General features: G+C 40.2%; 3 protein-coding genes across 7 annotated transcripts in view; 1 reads left to right on the forward strand and 2 right to left on the reverse strand.

Annotated features, from left to right (window-relative positions):
• Positions 1–7,505, reverse strand: part of LOC120423698 (putative polypeptide N-acetylgalactosaminyltransferase 9) — an 83,129-nt gene extending 75,624 nt beyond the window's left edge. Inside the window, exons 1-2 of one of the 4 annotated variants that reach the window (XM_052709189.1) lie at positions 7,346–7,505; positions 5,629–5,999 (exon numbers count right to left, since the gene is read on the reverse strand). The gene's annotated coding sequence lies outside the window, so the exon portion shown is untranslated. Of the gene's footprint in view, positions 1–5,628; positions 6,000–7,243 lie in introns of all 4 variants that reach the window. The other 3 variants (XM_039587598.2, XM_039587599.2, XM_052709188.1) reach the window with 3 other exon arrangements.
• LOC120428260 (40S ribosomal protein S12) overlaps positions 1–21,019 on the forward strand; it is a 79,057-nt gene that overhangs the window by 28,373 nt on the left and 29,665 nt on the right. The window lies entirely within an intron of this gene.
• LOC120423705 (sodium-dependent serotonin transporter) overlaps positions 11,265–21,019 on the reverse strand; it is a 28,880-nt gene continuing 19,125 nt past the window's right edge. For both annotated transcript variants that reach the window (XM_052709186.1, XM_052709187.1), the window contains exons 4-9: positions 17,119–17,515; positions 16,635–16,908; positions 16,100–16,573; positions 13,197–13,397; positions 12,969–13,136; positions 11,265–12,566 (exon numbers count right to left, since the gene is read on the reverse strand). In XM_052709186.1, coding sequence (XP_052565146.1) covers positions 12,486–12,566; positions 12,969–13,136; positions 13,197–13,397; positions 16,100–16,573; positions 16,635–16,908; positions 17,119–17,515 — 1,595 coding nt within the window. In that variant the 3' untranslated portion in view covers positions 11,265–12,485. The remainder of the gene's footprint in view (positions 12,567–12,968; positions 13,137–13,196; positions 13,398–16,099; positions 16,574–16,634; positions 16,909–17,118; positions 17,516–21,019) is intronic.

The following is a 21,019-nucleotide window of genomic DNA, read 5'->3' on the forward strand; positions in this document are numbered from 1 at the left end:
TGCAAATTTGATTTTACGTCTAAAAATCAAAATCAAAAATCATGATCTTTTCAAAAATTGGGAACACTGCCAAATTTAGACAAACTTGTGTCATAGCTCAAACGATAGTATTTTTCATCTAATCTATATTCAAAAACAATATTTTTCAAAAAAAAATAATTTGGGCAATTGATTTTTGTGTGAAAAATCCAATAAAAAAATAAAAAAAAAATACTCATTTTTGAGAGAAAAAAGACACCAAAGCTCCAAAACTGCATCATTATTCGGAAAATCAATTTTCCACCTAATTTTGCGATCTGGACCGCTGTGCAATGGTGACTGAGAAAGCTTCCTAAAAAAAAGTTAACAGGAAAAATTAATTAACAGACTCATACTTTCAGAGGCTTCAATATCGTTGAAGCAAATATAAAAGAAATTTTCAGCTATAACTTGAAAAAGGTGCACAAATTTGATTTTACGTCTAAAAATTAGTTTCGACTTTTTTCAACGTTTATCAAATATCATGATCTTTTAGAAAATCGGGAACACTGCCAAATTTTGAAAACTTGTGTCATCGCTCAAAAGATAGTATTTTTCTATAATTTATATACAAAAACAAGATGTTTCAAAAATGATTAATATGCGCAATTTATTTTTTGTGAAAAGTCCAATTAAAAAATTCAAAAACCTACTCATTCTTGAGAGATTTGTTCTATACTGTAAAAATTGGATTTTTCAAGATCAGTAATATTTTTGAACCTTTTCCAACAAAATCTAAACTAAATAGAGCTCATAGCAATTTAGAGTAGAGATTCAATATAATTGGTCATTTTACAGGATATCGGCAGCTCCCGTATGGGTGTACGCGGCAAGTGCCAGCTCACCCCCGACAGCAGGTGATGTCATATCTTGTTTCAATATACCACCACCACTACCACTGTGTCAACAACATCGCAATCTGTGCGATAACCAGATAACAACTCGGCCGAAGCTTCCAAATAATTCAATTACAACGCGATAAGCCCTGATTTTGGCAAAGCCTGCCATGCATCGAATCGAAACTATTAGAGAAAGCAAAGCCTACTTGTATTTACAAAAAATAAACTTTATATCAAAAGAAATCAAACTAAAACATCCTACAATTGTTCCGGGCAAAATAAATCTATCATTCAGCTGTCGTGTCACGTATGGAGCAATATTTCCTGGACGTCGACGTTGACATTGGTCCAAAGAGAAGGTGTTCGCGTCACAAGGTGGACTACACAACAAAAACAGTGCTGATAAGAACATGAAGATAACTTTTTGTGTCGCATCGTGCTACACACCACGTTTTTCAGCTGTGAATGAACCGCAAGTTTGTTTCAAAAGTTATCCAGTAACCAGAGTCTTACGGCACCATTGAAGATGTTACACAGCCAACTGCGATCTATTGCATGTTGAACTATTTTGAACAATTTTATTGCCTTTTAAATTTTACGGCACCTTCAAATCTGCATTTGTCTTTATTTAGTTGAACGTTTAGCAGCAAAAAAACTACTTGCAAATTTGTATCAACGTCGTGAAAGAATTTGAATGTGTCTTCTACTTTGAAGCAGTTTTGCGGTTTGTTGCCGAACTTCCACCAACGGCGCCAGCAAATTTATGACTTTTTCAGTTGGAGTTTGTGACGAACTAGAAGAACCTCAAAAGTGGTTCGTTTTTATGGCTCGTCTGCATAGTAGAGATGCACACAAGTGGTGGTTTCCCTCACTGCTCGTATCGTTGTTTGCTTGAATCTCTTCGACACACACACGAGGTTACTCTTATCAGAGCAAGCTTCTCTGCCCGTATCACATTTTACCCCTTTACACAAAACGAGGGGACATCCAGTAATTAAATCTTACATTCCAGCGGTACCACTCGAGAGCGGAACTCCACATTGGTGGACCCCTCATCACTTCTTAAGGGGGACGTCGCTATCCGATTTGCTCTCCCTCATTTGTCGCCTCAACCAACCATGACAAACTGCTCGTGCACTGGTTGATAAGAACGTGGTTCTTTCGTTAGTGAATTGAGTGAGAAATAATTATTCAGTCAATTTTCATGTTTTCAAACAAACACGGTTTTGTTATCAAACACCCCCCGTAATTGGACATGGAACATATTGACAGCGGGAAGGTAGATTGTGGCTACCCACGCCAATCGAAGTAGTCTGCAGGTACGACGGTCTGACGTGGAAACTTCTTCAGGCAACTTTGGGGCTTGACGCAATGATTGGAGAGTAGGTTGCTACGATGGAATCGCCAAATTGCAATTGAAAGATTTTAAAGGACTACAAATATGGCAAATATTAAAATATCCAATGTTTTACCAACATTTCTCATGTCTGAAAAAATCTCAAGTGTTTCCAAGCAATAGTGAGATGTCTTGTACAGACGAAAACAGAAAGCTTACTAATTGCTGAATAAATTATCCTTTAAAAACTTGTCGCATTGTCGTACCCGTCAACACCAACTGGGCAAAAGATGAAACTATTGCCAAAGCTTTACTCAGCCGGGCAGCTTGTCAATCCCGGAGGAAAAACTTTGCCAGCGGCTGTTGGAACGTATTTAAGCACATACCAGAACAGAAGCAGCAGCAGCAACTTTTTTGCATTAGCAATACCCGAGCAAACTTGAACAGCAGCTGCTGACGTACTTATCTCGAGCGAGAGTTTTCTTCCCACTTTATTTATTTAGTTGCGCAAAGTTGGCCACTTCTTTTACGAGCTCAATCGCGCACACAGCTTGCCTCGATCAATCATGCGAAAACAACCATTTTGAGAACTTAATCAAAGAGAGCCTTGATTTAATGGTCCTGGTTTGGCCATCTTTGGTAAAAAGGTCGCTGCCAAGGCTTCGAACGCAGCTCAGCTCGGGTGACTCAGCAGCGTTGAATGAACTAAAATCCGAAAACTTGCAGCGGACTTTGAAGTTCGAGTCGAGAGAAGCGAGAAAAAAAATTCCCGCTGAAATCCAGTTTCACGTTCAAGGAGACGAACGCTGGTTGAAACGAGAAACTGGAAAAACCGACTGATTGCCGGGTTGTTGAAAAGTTGCCACTGTCCAGCGGAGTAGGCCCCACACATGATCTGGATCCAAGCAGGCCGAATGGCAACAACAACAGGGGGACCGATATAGGAAACCCGAAAAGGGCCAATGACAAGGGCGAGAGGAAAACAAGCAGCCAGCTCAGATTTACGTCCCGGCCGAGTAAGTCGTGCAGAAGAAAAGGCATCATTAGTTTTGCAAATTTGCAAGTCCACAAGCGGAGAGGCCGGACACGGTGGGTGGGGTGTTTGTTTCCATCAAGTCTCGTTCTTCTGGATTCGGCTGCCACTCTGTATTCCTCTTCCTTGCTCGCGATCCGCTCTAATGGATTTTACGCTGAAAAATTATGGGGAAACATGACCCCAGTTGGCATTCCAACATAGACAACTCCAGAAAATGTCCAGACCCAACGTAATTCTTCAGCAAACTTTCAAGACATTTATGTTTGACAGCATTGACCTTTTTAAACAGTACATCCCCACGCAGATCAAAGCAGTCCGGGAGACGAACCCGCTTTCTGTCGCAGCCTACCTAGACGACGCAGTCGGAACGAAACACGGATATCACTCACTCACGCCACCGAGAACCAACACGGCAAATTTACGTTTACCGAGGCATGAACCCGGCGAGCGAGGCGTTCGCATCGTTGCAGAGGACAAAAAATTGCACTTCTTTTCGCCGTCCAAACGTGCTCGTCGCAAAAATAACGCCGTTTCTTCCGTTCCCGGAGGCTACAGCCGACGAGTCTCCGGCAAAGGACACACAACACACGATTATAACATAAATCGAAATTGGACACCCTTACCCTTAAAGTTTGAGGTGGGGTAGGTGACTCTAACCATCCAAGCTTGCCATGGCTTCAAAGTTATCCAGAACGTGTCTGGGAAGGACCATGACCACATGGTTGGAGGGTGGGGTGCGCGTGGGGGGGGGGATAAAAAATTGAGATATATGTGGGTACCGGCTTTTGGGGAAGGTGCAAAAAAATACAATTTGTTTTTCGCTTCGACAACTGGGAAATTGAATAAAAAAAGTTCAAGAAGACCATTAAAACGAATTGGATTCGTTCTGGAGTTGAACGGAAGAGGAAAATATGGAAATGTTTTAGGGAAGTGTCAGTGGATATTTATACATTTTCCAGAATTATGCGACCATTTAACAACAAAGTCAGATAGTTACGAACATATTGTGAAAAATTTCACTTAAAAAGTGTGCAAGTTACAATTATATCAAATTCATGATATCCAATGATACTATTTCACACAAATATGGATCCAAATCCCTCGCTTGGTCCAAAAGCAATCCTAAAACTGTCAGACCTTGACTGTCAAATGCAGAACAAAAATGTAAACAGAATATTGGTGAATACAAATCGAAGAGAGAAAATTTCAACAAAAATCCAGCAGTTGCCTTGACCCCTCTTCGATTTACATGAAACTTTGGTCTGAGGGGTAACTTTGGCCCCTGATAACTTTTTAGAGTGTACCAATAATTTACAAAGTTGTAGAGCAGACAAAAAAACTAAATTTTGTATAAACATAAAAGGTTTGCATGTATTCTTTACAAGTTATCAGCATTTTACGAGAAAATATTTTGGAATAGTTAGATTTAGACCATTTTTTGAGTTTTAACCCCTAAAACCCCTATAATGTGCTCTTAAAAGTATGTTTTTTCGGAAAATCCAATAAATTTGGCAGCATTTCAAAGCTTTTTAAAAAAATAAATTTTGGGACCATAGAAAGCAAAAAGGACGTGAAACTTGGGGAAAAGATATTTTCATCTTTCATGTATTCATTGATATATTGAAAATTTGTGACAGAGGCATAAATGTAATGCTGTAAAAACCATCTTGTGATACATATTGCGTAATTTTTTGGGCTTGAAATTTAAATTTAGTTTTCGATTATCTGAAGTTCTGAAGTTAACATATTATATTTAGAAAAATTACTTGAAACATTATTGAATAATATTTTTGATTAATCTAGCATAACTATATTTTTACACTTCCGATTCGAATCATAAAATTATTAACAAACCAATTTCAAGACTTTAAACCACTTCGTCAACACGCTTATTAATAATTCAATCGCATAAATCTCACCCAACAATGTGTCAAATATTTATCAACTTATGTCACCGGGGTCTCATCTCCCTCTCAAACCACTCAAAACAAGCCGAAATTTGGATTTTGCTGCTCATCCTACTGCAGCCAACTTTCGCCCAGAGCCAGTCAGTATAAATGTCGCAGCACATCATATTCACCGCCGCACCCCGTTCCGGTTTGGCAGCTTGTACGCAAAAAGATGCAAAGCCCAACAAGCAAGGTGGAAGTGATTTAAGCCGATACTTTTGCATTAATAATTTATACCCCCCAAGTCCGTTCCCGGACGTGTGCGACGACTTCTGATGCACGCTGAATTTAATAACTAAAAATTTAACATATCCACATCGCATCATCTCGGCGATCAGCGTGGCAGGCTTCAAAATCAGTCACATAAATAAAGAAATCATTTCGCAATTAATTATCATATTCATTCGCGCGACGCTGTTCGGTGGGGGAGCTTTCGGTTTTGGAACTCACCTGCGCTGATCAGTTCAGTTTCCCTTCTGATGGTCACGTCCGCAGCCTACTTTGTTGACATTTAGCACATGTATTTTCCTCCTTCACTTGACACGTTGCGCTCGCACTTTGCCAATATCATTCAGCACTTTATACTCTTCGCTCGTTCTCAGATGTGTGTTGTAATTTTTTGTAATTGATATTTTTTCTCTCTTTTCATTCATTCGGATGCCCCTTTCGATATGTGCTATGATATTTTTGTTGCTATTCTATTTTCCCCTCTTGCTTGTGTTTTTTTTTTCACATATCTATCCAATCTGGTCGTTCTTTCACTTTTCTGCGTCACACGCACACTACCACACCAATTTGAACGCTTTACATGTGTTTGCTCTCTGTTGGAGGAAGAAAATCGATATGAATACAATTTCCCCTAGAATGCTTTTCCTTCGTGAATTTAAAACACACAATCTCATAAAACCACACACTAACATTCTGGACCACACTTGCTATCGTCTCGAGAGAACGCAGCAGGCCTTGCATGTGCATTCCATCGAGGAAAAAGTCATCAACTTCATTCAAAAGCACTGGCTACTTGGATTCATGAACAGCGGATTGTCGAAATTTCCCCTTCTCAGTCACGCACACACTCTTTTGCAAGGAATCACGACGTGCACACCAACACAGTAGCACGTGGCACCTGTGCGAGGGTGTGTGAGTGTGCGCAGGATATGTGTTGCACAAAAAAGGACGAATCCACCCACCCACACACAAACAGTCGCAGTCCTCCTACACATCGACCACCGTGTTCAGAGAATAGAAAACGCAGTCGTCTGTCGTCGCCAAGGTACAAAAATAGACTCAAAAAGCATTAATGAATTGGATGTATTTTCGACTGGTATGCGCGACAGATGACGTACAACTTTCGCTGGAAAATGATATAAAAATCCAAACAAAATAAGTCCCAATCAAGTCGCGACAAAGGCGAATTGCAACTCGAACAGGGAAAAAGTTAACGGGTATTGTCATTAGCATCCTCTTCAGGCTTTACTTTCCAATCGGCGATCAGAGTGGAGGCATTGAACAAAAATTCAACAATCCAAGCAACCCGCAACACACTCTCATCGGCGATCGCCGCATGGTACTCCCGGTGGAGGTGGAGGAGTAGGCGGCGACGACGATGACGGCGGGCAGACGTGAGTCCATAACAAATTGAAGTTGGCCAAGAATTCTTCGGCCTGCTTGGACCGAACCTGGCTGGACAGAAAGAGGAACAACAGCCAGCAGGCGCGAGTTAAAAGAAGAATGAGAGAAAACCCGATTAGCCATTGGGTAAACAAAGAAGAATCTGAACCCGCGAAGCGATTGGGATCTCAAGCAGGTAAGTCCAGCACTTCTTCGTCGGGTGCCCTATTTCAAGTTCAATACTCGTTTACGAGCCTCTCGAGCTCGATGGGGAGCCTCTTCTTTCGCGTGTACACCCGAAGAAAAGCCCCAAGACGTGAGCTCATTGCTAAACACTTTGCTGTCGTTTCCTACACACTTTACACACTTGCTTGTCCAAAGTGTGCTCGAATCACTCCTCTACTTCACGCAGATTTCTTCCTTTTCAACTCCAAAACCAACGTGAAATTCCTACCCCTCACACAGTTCACCAACTGAAGGAGGTATCCCACTCACGATATCCAAGTAGCCACCGCACGAACTGTCAAACTTTGCGTCACAGGATTCGCACACTCACGGAAGAGAACAAGACAAGGAACTTGGTCGTCGCGACGCGCAGCTTCAAACCAAGACTGCTCCGTGCTTCCTACGACTGCTGCTGCTGCTGCTGCGACCGTGCAGAGAACCCGACCGATTACGACTGGCCATACTGGTCCAACGGACCAGGGGAAATAACTTCGAGCTTCTTTCGCTCTCTCTTGCGCGCGCTAACACCACCACATGGAAGCGCGGCGCCGTCCAACACTACGAGCGCAGCAGGCGGCGATGTGTTGGATGATGGATATAAACAAGCGCTGCTGATGGGGAGCCCACCGCCGGTTTGTTTACATTGCTCCACGGCTGAGAGAGTGTTGGTTTGGTTGGATTGTAGTAAGGGAGCTTTTTTGTTCCTCTGGTGGAGTCATCTGGTGGAGCTCGATAGTAAGAGCTTCAAAGCTCCAGGCGTGATATCCAACGAGGGATACATCAATGCTAACATCAATTTTGCGAGTGAAAAGTTATTTTAAAAAGTGAAAAGCAATCAATCTGTCAGTTTTTTAATCAGCCAATTCGCCAATCTGTCAATTTGTCAAACTGTCAATTTGCCATTCTGTCAATCACTTTGAAATTCAGTTAATTTTTCAATCGGTCATTTTGCCATTTGGCGATCTTTCGATTTGCCAATCTGTCATATGATAATCTGTCAATTTCACAATCTGTCATTTTGACAATCTGACAATATCACATTCTGCTCATGTCACCATCTGTCATTTCGTCAATCCGCAAATTCGTCACTCTGTCAATCAAAATTACAAACTATTTTGTCAACTTGTGAATTTCAAAAAAAATAAGTTCAATGTTTGTTAATCTCTTTGAAGCACAAATGATTTTTACCGGAGTTGTGAGTGCACTCTGCCTGTTGTAACCTGTTCTATTCAAAAATTTCAAAACATTTTGTTAAAATTAGTCCAAATCTCTAGTAAAAACTAACTTATGTGATTCGATTATCCGAAGTTAAATTTTGCCAAGGTCTTCGGATAATCGAGTCTGGACTGTATACAATTTGGAATGCTAAATGAACAAATCCGGAGTTTTTTTTTTAAAAAAAAAAGGTCCAATAAACCAAATTTTCAGTTTTTGCTTTTTGGGTATTTTTTAATACCCCTGACTCAAGGCGGTTTCAAAAACACCCAAAAAGCAAAAACTGGAAATTTGGTTTATTTGAGCTTTCAAAAAAAAACTCCAGAAACTAAATTGTAACTTGATTATTCACCAATAAAATTACATTAAATTGAAAAAAGAATAGCTGTCTCGATTAACCCCATGTACTCCAGATGACACTACTGTGGGCTATTTCATTTATTTAATGATTTATATAGATATGATTTCAGGAATACTTTCTGTCCATTTCAGCACGAAGAATAGTCCACCTGGCAGACAAATCGTTGACGCACGCTGCAGTCCTTATCGTTCCATCTGTTCGCACTTTCCTGGTAAACTTCCACGCAATGTTCGATTCCGCCATGATTGTCCGGCTGGCCAGGATATTAATTCAAATATAAATTTGGACGCCAAATCGGCTTGCCTGTTGTAATCCACAGGAAACTCCTGGACCTGCCGAGATCGGTACCGGCAATCCAAAACGTCCACCCGTACACAGCGTTTACATTATTTAAAGCCAGTTGTATCTCGCTCGTGTCTGCCGCAGAAGTCACCGATGCCAACCTTAAGCCATACGATTCACACGCTTGCCAGGCTTCGAAAAAGTTGAGTCTTTCCAGGAACGCTATGTACTTTGTTCCTGATCTTGCTGCCCGTAAAACTTTAGCTTGAGGGCTTGAGTTGGAACTAGGTGCTATGAAAGTACCATTTCTTTCAGAAGAACTGCAAGTAGCATTCGGGAGAACTACGGCTACCAAGAGGCAAACTACTTTGAAAAGCATTTTGATGATACTAAGTGTCTTGTTAATGAAACCGGTCATTTATAGAGCAGAGGATCTCCCTCGAAATGATAAGGAAGTGATAAAATATTTTGATTGCAAAAGCTTTCTCAGCTTCCTGTCGTGCATGAGAAATATCATTTGACTTAGAGTTGACCCTTGAGATTTAAGCCATTAAAATCATTTCAAAAATATGAGTTCAGATGTTATTTTCTGAAAATTGATATGAAGTAAAAAACAAAACCTCAAAAAAATTAAAAACATCAAACTTAGTCACATTACATAGATAAATATTGATAAACATTTATTAAGGTTTCTCCGAAAATGAATTCAAAAGAATATTTTAAGGCTGTGCTTGATAATCAAAAATATGACAACAAAATTTTTTATATTTTTTTTTGTGATTGGATTATCCGAAGTGAAATTTTCACAGCATCACCAAGGGTTATTTCTAGGAAAGTCGCAGGTAAACAAAGCGTGACACAAAGTATCTCAGGAACAAAGAAATTCGCTTATCTTATGTTATCTTGGAGCAACTGCATTTCTGCATTAAGTACATTTAATTCTTACTTGACTCGTTGTCTCAATCGCGGATTTATTTTTGAATTTTTATCATAAGTATAAAAAGAAATGTATAAACAAACAATTAGCTTAATTATTTACATACAATATTTCACGGATGAGTTATTTTTTTTAATTTGTAGAGCAAATAATTTGATTTTTTGATTTTTGAAAAAAAACCTTATTAGATTAACATAGTGTTCCATTTGCTGGAAAGACCTGAAAATGAAAATAAAACAAAATGCTCAGATTTAACGGGGATTTAATCCATTCAAACTTCAAAGTAATTCTGGAGACATGAATCGTTATGAAGCGCAAACTTTTCTCATTGCACAGTGTTTTTATATGAAAATAGCCATGTATTATATAAATAAAGTTCTATTGTTTTTTTTTCTTAGTGAGGAAGAACTAGATTCTGTTTCCACATCATAATTAACTAACTTGATAGTCAATTTTACTTTGATAATTTTTTCTACCCATTTACAAAGTTCATTACAATCTATTTTGAGGTAAAGAGCACAGGAAATATGTAAGCAAGTTTTTATTTGTATAGATAGGATTGCAAAATATAATAACAAACTAGCAAAAGATAATAATTGTCTGTAAAAAAAACCATCTCAGCACGAAGCATTGTCCACCTGACAGACAAATCCATGGCGCTTATTGCAATCAACATCGTTCCATCTGTTTGCACTTTCCTGATAAACTTCAATGCAATATTCGTTTTCGCGCGCATTGTTCGGCTCGCCAGGATACCAATTCAAATATAAATTTGGACGCCAAATCTCCTTGTCTGTCGTAATCCACCGGAAACTTCTGTACTTGCCGAGGTCGGTTCCGGCAATCCAAAATGTCCACTTGTATTGCGCGTTTACATTATTCAAAGCCACTTTTATCTGGTTCGTATCTGACGGAGAAGTCACAGATGCCAACCTTAAGCCATACGATTCGCACGCTTGCCAGGCCTCTAAAAAGTTAAGTTTTTCCAGAAACGTTACGTACTTTGTTCCAGAATGTATTGCACTCGAAATTTTGGCATGAGTACTCCAATTGGAACTTGGTGAAATAAGTGTACTATTTTTACCAGAAGTACCGCAAGTAGCAATCGAAAGCACTACGGCTACCAAGAAACAAACTTCTTTGAGAAGCATTTTGACGATACTAATTGTCATTTGAATGGAACGGCCATTTATAGCAAAGATACCCCATTGAAATGATATAATTGGTGATATACTTGAATACATTGTACAATATCAATCTTACCAATTATCTCAGAATTGGGTTAAACACATAAAGATGTAAAAACGGGATGTTAAAGGCAAGTGCACTTCAAATAGTAATTGCTATATAAATAAAAAGTTGCTCTGTGTTTGTCACGATATACCTAACTCGAGAACGCTATTATGGAAAATTTAGACGAAGCTAGGCGGGACAGCGATCAAATAAAAAACATGATTTAGGTAGCAAATAAAGATAAAAGTCTTTTTTATTGTCTGAAATTTTAAAACCAACGCCAAAATTTACCGTGAAAAGCGCGCTTCACAGCCTACTGTTCTGATGAACTCGCTGCGTCCAAGCTGCAAATGGCTGCTTACAGACTGAACTCAGATGAGCTTTCAGAACAGTAACTGCTGTTTGGTTCACCTTTTTCGGCTAAATTAGGGAAACTTTACCGTATGCGTTGTACAGGCTTCACTTCTCACAAGCAACAAATATTCTCTTCTTCTTTTTGATATTGTTTAGGTTTTTATTTTTTTTTTTCTAAAGCACATCATACAAACACTAACGATTGGCTAAACTACAACGTTTGTTTTTCGTAATATTTTAGCTGATTACATGTATATGAAGTATTGTCTAGCTTATTCAATATAAATGCTTAGTCGTTAACACATTTACTAGGTTTTCTTAACAAAATCGCGACTCTTTAAATTCTTGCAACAGCTAACATCATAATCCTACAATAATATCATAATAATAAATAGCTTATTATTTTATCTCTCTATCTCTCTTGTTCAACAGCACAACTTGTCCACACTGTTTTCAAATATCAACTAAATCGAGCGAGGTATTACTTTCAATAAATCTGAGGGTTCAGAGAGCACAATCCAGCACATTTGGCTGTTTCTGTGATGGATTGTGAGCTCTCTTTTTTGTGTTTTACAATAAACTCTTTTCAACTAACGTAACAAAATCTCCTCCTTTGATTTAATTGGCTTTAATGTCTAGAAAATAGGAAGTCCTAACTTAAATCGAAACTCTTTGGCAGATTTGGCGGAATCAAACGAGCCACTCCGTGGCCAACGGAAACGACAACTTTTTCGTCCGGAATCCGGAATACATCCTGTTACCTCCACCACCGTTGTTACAGCAGTCGTCGGTTGGATAGTAGCTAAAGTTGTAATACCGGTAGTAAGTACTATTGTTATCACTAGGCTTCTTGCAGCAGCTTGCATCGACGACATCGAACGGCTTATCATAGTTGTTATCATTATCAGTACCACTAGGTGAGCCACTAGGATCAACGGCGATGAGATTAGCGCTATGTTTACAGTTGTTGTAGTAGTTTGGGGAACAGCTACAGTTCGTTGGTGAATCGATACGATTAAAGCAACAGCAGCAACGACAGCTACGCGGGCCCGGCACATCCGGGGCGCCTTCCAGTTCACGGCAATCATGTCAGACGGCGGTGCCGGAGTAGATCTGGCCGGGCACGGCCGTCGGTATCAGCGGTTCCGGCTTGAACGTTTGGCGAAGACGCTGGGGTGAGAAAAAAGTCGTAAGTTTAGCAAGAGTTCCATTCAAGGCAAGATAAAGTACCAAGCGTCTCCATCGAACTGTTCCAGGCGAAACACATTCATGGAGTTGCATGGTAGTTAACTGTTAGTTGATCGATAATTTTTTATCGATTACGCGGAACGCGTGAAATCGATATTTTTAAAGAACTTGAAACGCATTTCCAAATTTAAGGCTCGATCAAAAATAAATACCTAACCAATTAAGGACGCCTATAATTTTCGTATGGTTCTTATTTCAATCACATTTTCATGGATATTTCAATATCGTCCGTGAATTATTCTATTTTGAAATGAATTGAAAATTTTAGCAACCTATTGATGATTCAAAAGGACAAAAGGACTGTTAATGTTACTCAATACTTACATCCTTACAGTCTCCATGGCTGGCCATAAATTTGTAAATCGCGTACAGTGGAATACAAAGCACCGACGACAACGTCAGAATCCAGCCGGCGGCCACACTCCATTCAGGGTACTCGTACTCCCCCTCCAGCATGGCTTCGTAACCTAACAGCGAAAACACCAGAATGCACTGAAAAGAAAAACATTCTTAATGATCTAATCACATTAATTTTCGCCCAATAAAACTCACAAACAAAAACGTCGGACTGATGTACTTCCAGCAGATCCGCCAAAATAGCGACGGTTTCTTGCCCAACATTTGCTCGATGTCGGACGAAAAGTTGTCCACGCCGTAGAACCAAAACACCCCGGCCGCCTCCACGAACACGACAAACAGTATCGCCAACCCGGGCCCGTAAACGTTCAGGAAGTTGACCAAATAGACGCCACCCTGTAAACAGAGAAGGGGGGGGAAATAGTCAAACAAGTTCCCTCTTGAGGACGCATTGATGTCACCCTAGGAAAGGTTTTTTTTTCTATTGCGAAATTATTCGCTCGTCAACTCATCAAAGCAGGCGCCAATCTAGTAACCGTCCAATCGAGCACGCCACACAACCAATCATTTAACGCTACATCGAAAGTCCATCAAGGCTGTGTGCTCTTTACTCTTCCTTAATCAAACTCCTTATCACATTGGGAAGAAATCCTGGACGGGGGGCTCGAAGGCTCGTCCACTCTCGAGACCTCGAGATCCAAGATAAAAATCCGGCTAGATAAATAAAACTTGGCCACTACTTGCACCGGTTACCGCAAAGCGAGGGTAGTTTCGTTTCCCACGCCAAAGGGCCAAGGGGCTGCGAAGAAAAGAATCAATTTAATTCGCCACTCTCGCTCACTGCTTGGTTCGATCCAAGGATGCTGTGTTGTGCTCCTCCGCGAACGCCGAAGATCCAAGTTTTCCCATGAAAGTAAAGAAAAACGGCAAACGTAGCAAGCGGCGACGGCGCGTTGAGTGATTTGAATTGATAACAGACAGCGGAATAAGGATTGTGGGAGGGGGAGGGGGTAGGAAACTAGGACAAACCGTTGACTAGGGAACGCTTTTTCCATGGCTTGCTTTCTGCGATGCGGAGCGATACTGACCGGTAGTGGCCGAAGTGAGCGAAGAGTGTGGCGAATTCCAGGGGATAAATAATGTTTGTGTTAATTTAATCACTTGTGGCCACTTGATAGGAAGCAACAGTTACGTTTTACTATCAATTTCATGTTTAAATGCATGAAGTTGGACGGTTTGTGTAGGGATGCTGGGTATAGAAAGCAATTTGAAACATTTGTTTTTGTTGTTGCTTGATTTTTTTTTAATTTTATGATACAGTTTATCAGAATTATTTTGAATATATTGCAAGGTTTCTTTCAATGTGTTCAAGTATGCAGTACAAATGTTTTTCATTTTCTATGAATTAATTTTTTCTCATGTGTGAGTCTTTTTCAGAACGTAAAAAAAAATCGGGATTTTTAATGATTGCATGCAAAAGAAAACATTTTGCACCATTAGTTTCTTCTATACAAGGCTCCATTCGAATATTCCTAAATCTGTATCTTTAGAAGATTTTTTCTGATCAATTTAGTATCTGGGGCAAAGTAGTAGGTTATGATTAGGCTGGTTCAAATTTTATTGAAAGTTTTGATGTGTCGGCTCGGTGGTAAAACATATAAAATTTTATATTTCATGCCCATCTTTGAAAATGTTGAAGGAAAAATGTACCACCAAATGCAACAGTTATGCTACAGAGAAAAAAAATGCAAAATAAATTTACAAAAAAAACATGAAAAAATGATTATCAACGCAGAACAATGCATTTCAAACAGTTGCATTTGGTTATACTTCTATTTCCATTAAAATTTCTAAGTTTTTTGAAAAAAACTGCCCCCGATTTTGGCGAAATATAAACATTGAAAAATATTTGCAAGGACTTTATTGAATGAAAAAAAAAACTTTTGGAAAAAGACTAATATACTGTAAGTTTTTTTCCAAAAATTATTTTTAGATTCAAAATCAAATTTTCAATATTCTCATGAAGGAAAAGCACAACCGCATAAACATATTTTCGAAAAGCTGTGAAATTTCCTACAATTTATTTTTCTCTAATAAGTCTTCTTTTCCAACTCGATAGCTAATGGTTCGATTTTGAATTTGAAAATTGAATTTGAATTTTGAAAATAAATGGTAGTGAAGTCATAAAAATAACTATTTCCATTAAATATTTTGACTATTATTTAAATTTTTAATTTTGCCTTGATAAATTTGTAATATTTTTTGTTTCAAAATTCCAGTCTCGATTATCCGAAGCCTCGATTATCCGAAGTTTCGATTATCCGAAGTTCGATTATCCGAAGGTTTGTATGGGACTTCGGATAATCGAATCACGAACAATTTTTTTTTTCTTTTTTTTCTTTTTCTTGTTTTAAACATCAAATTCGAGTTCTGCAACCCCATTTTAGTCAAATTTGAATAGTTGATTGCCTATTAAATAATAAAATGCATTTTATCAATATTTCGTCACCGCCATATTGGCCGCCATCTTGGATTTAAAACATTTAAATTACTTTAGCGTAGTTTAGGGGTCATACTTAAGCTCGACAACCAAAAATAAGACAGCGAAAAAATAAAAAATTTTTATGATTCGATTTTCCGAAGTTTTGATTATCCGGAGTGAAATTTGTCCGAGGCCATCGGATAATCGAGTCTGAACTGTATGGATTGAAATTTAAAATTTAAATATAACTTCGGAAAAACGAAAATTCAGACAAATGAGTCTGGACCACTATATCAACTTATTTTTCAGAGAAAATAAAAAAAAATCTTTTTAATTACAAAACAAAGAGTTTACATCATTATTCACAAATACTGCAAGTTGAACCAATGTTACAGAATTCACTCAACCGTACGCAAGGACGATTTATCAGCCTTGAACACTTTATGTGTGTTCCGTTCAAGTTCGGCAAAATAAAAATCACCCTCATGAAACATTCATGAGCTGGTCAGTGCCTATGTACTATGAATTCATCTCCGTAGTTCAACACTTTACTGCTTTAGCAAAGCCTGCTTCGATGGTTGAAAAGTACCAAGCGTCTCCACCTTTTAATACTCACATAGGTCATCGTTGGCAGGGAACAGATGTAGATAAACCCGAGCAAAATCAGCACAAACAGCTCTCGCCGTCGTCCAATAACCCTCGGGTATTCATCGCACAGTGCCGTTATCATGGCCTCCAACCCTCCAAAGGTGCTGTCCAGCCCGAGCGTAATGAGCATCAGGAAAAAGATGATCGACCAAAACACCGACCCCTTCATCATGGCAATGGCCTCCGGATACACGATAAACACCAGCCCCGGTCCCTCCAGGCCAACGTCCTCGATGGACTTGTTCTGCACGTGGGCCATATAGCCGAGCACCGAAAAGATCACAAACCCGGCCAGGAAGCTGGTCAAGCAGTTGATGCTGCTCGTCAGCAGCGCGTCCCGGTAGCAGTTGTTGTTGAACTTGTTGTAGCTGGACAGCGCCAGCAGGGTTCCGAAGCCGGGTCCCAGCGAGAAGAAGATCTGCGAGGCCGCGTCGATCCAAACCTAATTTTTAAAGAATGTTTTAAAAAATGAGAGAAATTTGATTGGTCTAGCTGTGTCTCACCCTCGAATTCTTCAACTTGTGCCACTCCGGCGTCAGATAGTACCGGATGCCCTCGGCTGCCCCGGGCAGTGTCACCCCGCGGGCCAGCAGGATGAGCAGCACAACGTACGGCGCCAGGGCCGTAACCCAGACCACCTTTCCGGCGCTGCGGACTCCCTTCCACAGTGAAAAGTACACCAGCACAAACACTCCAAAAACGCACAGCGCCAGCGACGGTTTCACCGGTCCCATATAGTCCAACCCGTCTGATTTGTACTGCTCCAGGACCTGGCGCCTAATGACGTATGAAACGGAATAGAGAGGGGACCATTAAATGGACGTCGTTAAATTCGATGACATCCGGAAGTGAGATGACCACTTCGCGGGATTTAATGGGAACATTTTTACGAGAAATCGACACATAGTAGGCGACGACGCTGGGATTTCCGTCGTAAAAGTCGATAATGCAGGTGAGCGCGTGCATAAAAATAGCTAATAAACTCACTCGAAAAATTCTCGCGCCGGACTGGTCCGGACCATTTCAATCCCCCCGACCATCACCGACGCCGGGTTGGTGGCCACCGTCGATGTGGAGGTCAGCAGTGCCTGGGTCGTTCCATTGAGCACGGTCTGCACCATCGGTCCAATCGTCGTAGATGCGTTCGTAAAGATACTGTCCACCAACGTAGTCGTTCCGTTGAGCAATCCGGTGGCCGCGGTGGCAGTCGCATTGGCAAAGGCCGTCACCGGAGTGCACGCCTCGGTGTTCCAAACATTGCCACATTTCGTCCACGGCAGCTCGGTGGTAAATGAGGCAAACAGATAATAAACGGCCCAACCGATTATGGTGTTGTAGTACATGCCCATGTAAATGTCGATCAAGCAGATTGCGTAGCCAACACCTGTGGAGTAGAGTAGAAAGTGAGGAATGGAGAAAACAGTAGGCGACGTCCTCGTGGAAAACAGGTGCCAAATTGCTTACTCAATCGAGCAATCGGATAAGTTGGCCATGAGTGCTTCGTTGACCGCGTGAGTTGAGCAGTTTATCGAGACATGTGGATAATTTACGAGCCCAGAGAGCTAAATATAAATGTAAATTTGCGAATCTGGTGCGAGACATTTCGCCGAAGGTGGTTTCGTCGAATTGACATTTTGCAAATGAGACTAAGGCTGGTACTAATTTTATTTAAGGTTTTTGTCCCTTAGCGCAGGTCAAGGTTGAGGAGAGGGCAAAAATACTATATTTCACATTTTATGCCTGATTTTCTAAATTTTAACGTCATCACATGAATGCTATTATAAAAAAAATTATCAGTTTCAGCAGGTTTTTCAGCTAAAACAACAAAAAAACAGAAAATTTATTCGAGGAATAGAAAAAATCCTTCCCGTGAATTGTACACAAAGTTGTCCAGTTGTTTTGTAGAACAAATTTGTTTTTACAGAATTTTTGAAAAAAAATGTTTAAAATACATTTAAAAATCGTTTTGAAAATTCGAAAAGAAACATTCTAAACCCCCTTTACACCGGGTCCGATTATGTGGCATCAGACGACCCCTTCCGGTTGCGGCTCAAGTGGCCACTTTCGGCTTGTTTTGCGAGCCGGCCCCAACACTGCCGCTCTCTCAAGTGCACTCGCGGGAGACATTTGATCGATTTTCGTTCGTATTTGTGGTTTTGCGACACGTTAACTGTGTAGGTATCTACGCTTACGACAAAAAAATGGTATCTTTTTGAAGCACTTTAATTGTTAGATTAAATCTGAAAATGCATTTCTATTAAATTGTTTGACTGAATTCAGAAAATCAAGTATTCAAGAGATACTCATTTGTTACTTGTTTGAGTAACTTTTGCTTTTCTTTTAATTTGTAACAAATTTGGACAAATCAAACAACAAACAAACACTTCCAAACTCCACCACGTCTGATCCCAAAAAGCCTTGAAAATACCACGTTCTTGTTTTTACGGCCTACCATATCTGCCAAGCTCGAAAAGCACTCATAGGAAGGACAAAAAATCTGACAGTAACCTGCGGTACTACAAATCCTAAAGCTCCACTTGTTGAATAACTTTCCACCCCCTCCCTCAAATGTGGAAACCTTTGCGGTTGTTTGCTCTGGGTGGCGCCGCCAAAAAAAGAAAAGAGAAGTGGAAAAACAAACTAATCCAAGTAGCACATGGCTACGCATTTCCACCAAAACCACCCTTCCGAATCACATGGCCTACTCCACACCAGGGACGAACCGGGGTACGAGAAAGGTTTTCCGACATTCCAAACGTCCAGCCGACTTGGATCCGTTTATTTTCGACGAATTTTATTTTCCCGCACTTTGCTGTGCTCAAGTGACGAACAAGGTGCTTAACGAACTCAACTCAACCCAACCCAAGGCAGCATAAAATGTTTGTTTGCCATGCTTTCGTCCGGCGAAGAAAGAAGGACGTCGGCGCGTTTAACGACTCAACACATTGTCATTATTGTCACCCGCTTGGAATGGAGTACGTATAGTAGGCTGGCTGGGCGAAAAGTGGTGGCTCCAGAGTGGATTATGGCTAAGCTCGGTCTTACAATAAAAGCGTTTACTGTTGAGCTGGTTCTAGAAGAAGGATGGCCTACTTCGATGAGCAACCTATTGCCTTCTTGGTACAACTCTGCGGGAACAGAAGCGAAATCAGTTTGCAAAATCAAATTAATTGCTCGGAACAGTTTTGCCATACGAGGCTGCCCCTTTCCGGGAACGCCACAAGACACAAGACAATGATTGTACTAATTTAAAGAAGCCGTCGGCGACGGAAGATGAAAAGTGTACGTTGCATCGTACAACCCGCATCCAACCCAAGCAAAATTACGATCGGACTGTCTCTCGAAGTCATGCCCTCTTCTGCCAGTGACATTATCTCTCGTTAACCCTTTGCCACAACCGTCACTTGGCCGCCATCATCCCTGTAATCACAGTAGGCCAACCCCTTAAACGGTTGAGCATGAGCTGGCAAATTTGCTGGAAATTTAATGGAATCAGCCAAACTTTTCGGCCAAGTTCATCGCCTACTACAGGGAAGGATTACACGCTGACGATTAAATTTTTTGCTCCTGCCAGAACTATCAAGGCCATCTGAGGTTAGGCTTTCTTATCTAATTCGAAACATCCGTCCTCCCATCAACGCCGGGCGATCCGACCCGTTCTTCATGTGACACATAAAATTTAATTCAATTCCGTGCCATTTCAATCCGGGCAATCAATATATTCACAACTTTACCCTCCCAGAGGCGGCACAAACTCGGTGTCGGCAGGCTGGCATCGGATAAATGCGAAATAAATTGTCTATTCATAAACAATTTAAAGTTATTATCCCCGGCAGACTTCTTGTGCCTCTCCTGCATCCTTTGGCTCGAGAGCTAGGAGAAGGAGTTTTAACGGATGACTGGCCTGATTTTTGGTTTCTCACCACCTGTGTACACAGTAAAGTCGATGTGATGGTCTCAGGAGGCCATGAATGAATCACTTCAGTGAATCCAAGTGACACGTTTTGTGCTAAATGTAGCATCGACGACGATTAGCTTGCAGTTATTGTTGGATCAGTGAAGAATTTCAAGGAATAGAAATATTAAGTGATTTATTGCTATTCGAAGTCCTTCAATTATCTGAAGCAATTGAGTGTCGTGTGTCATGCGTTTTGAGGTCTATAAAATAATATAAATGCCAGAAATATTACTCTTAAGAAACTTGCCTTACACCACCCATTATAAGTTTCAATAAATCATAGCATTATCATTTGAATTTTATTAATCTTCTCCTGAATTCTGCTGATGAAGTCAACCATTTTTAAAATTAAATTTCAAATACTTTTTGAAAATAATGCTCCTGGAAAATTTCAAGATTTTTAATCGGTTTAGCATTTATTTTATTGCGGTAGCCAAAATAATAAAATTCAATAAAATTCAATTTAACATAATTGACATCATTTTCCTATGTTGACAAACAAAACAACATCATATTTGAAATCGCTAACAAATATTTTTTTCAACCTGACCTGTTTTTTTTGTCTGTCCTACCAATAAGGCAAAACGATTTCTTTGAACATCTCGTCGGAAAAGTTTCAGCTTACTAAAAAAATAGCTAACAAATTTGCTAATTCCGAAGGATTGAACCTTTAAAAAAATCCGTTGATGTAACCTGATTTATTCAAGATCCAAATTCAATCAAAATAAATAACAAACAAAATTGCTCCACACATCACCGAAACGGTTCTTTTTCGCTCTTAAAGCAACCAAAGCCAAACATTTGGCCAAGTCAAATACTTTCAACTTCGCGTTGGGTGCGTTGCTGTAATCGTTGACTCGCTTTCAGGCCCGTAGCCAGGGGGGGGGCTTCCGGGCTGCAGCCCCCCCCGAAATTTTTTCCAATTTTTTT

The sequence above is a fragment of the Culex pipiens genome, chromosome 2, assembly GCF_016801865.2.
Source record: "Culex pipiens pallens isolate TS chromosome 2, TS_CPP_V2, whole genome shotgun sequence".
Lineage (NCBI taxonomy): Eukaryota > Metazoa > Arthropoda > Insecta > Diptera > Culicidae > Culex > Culex pipiens.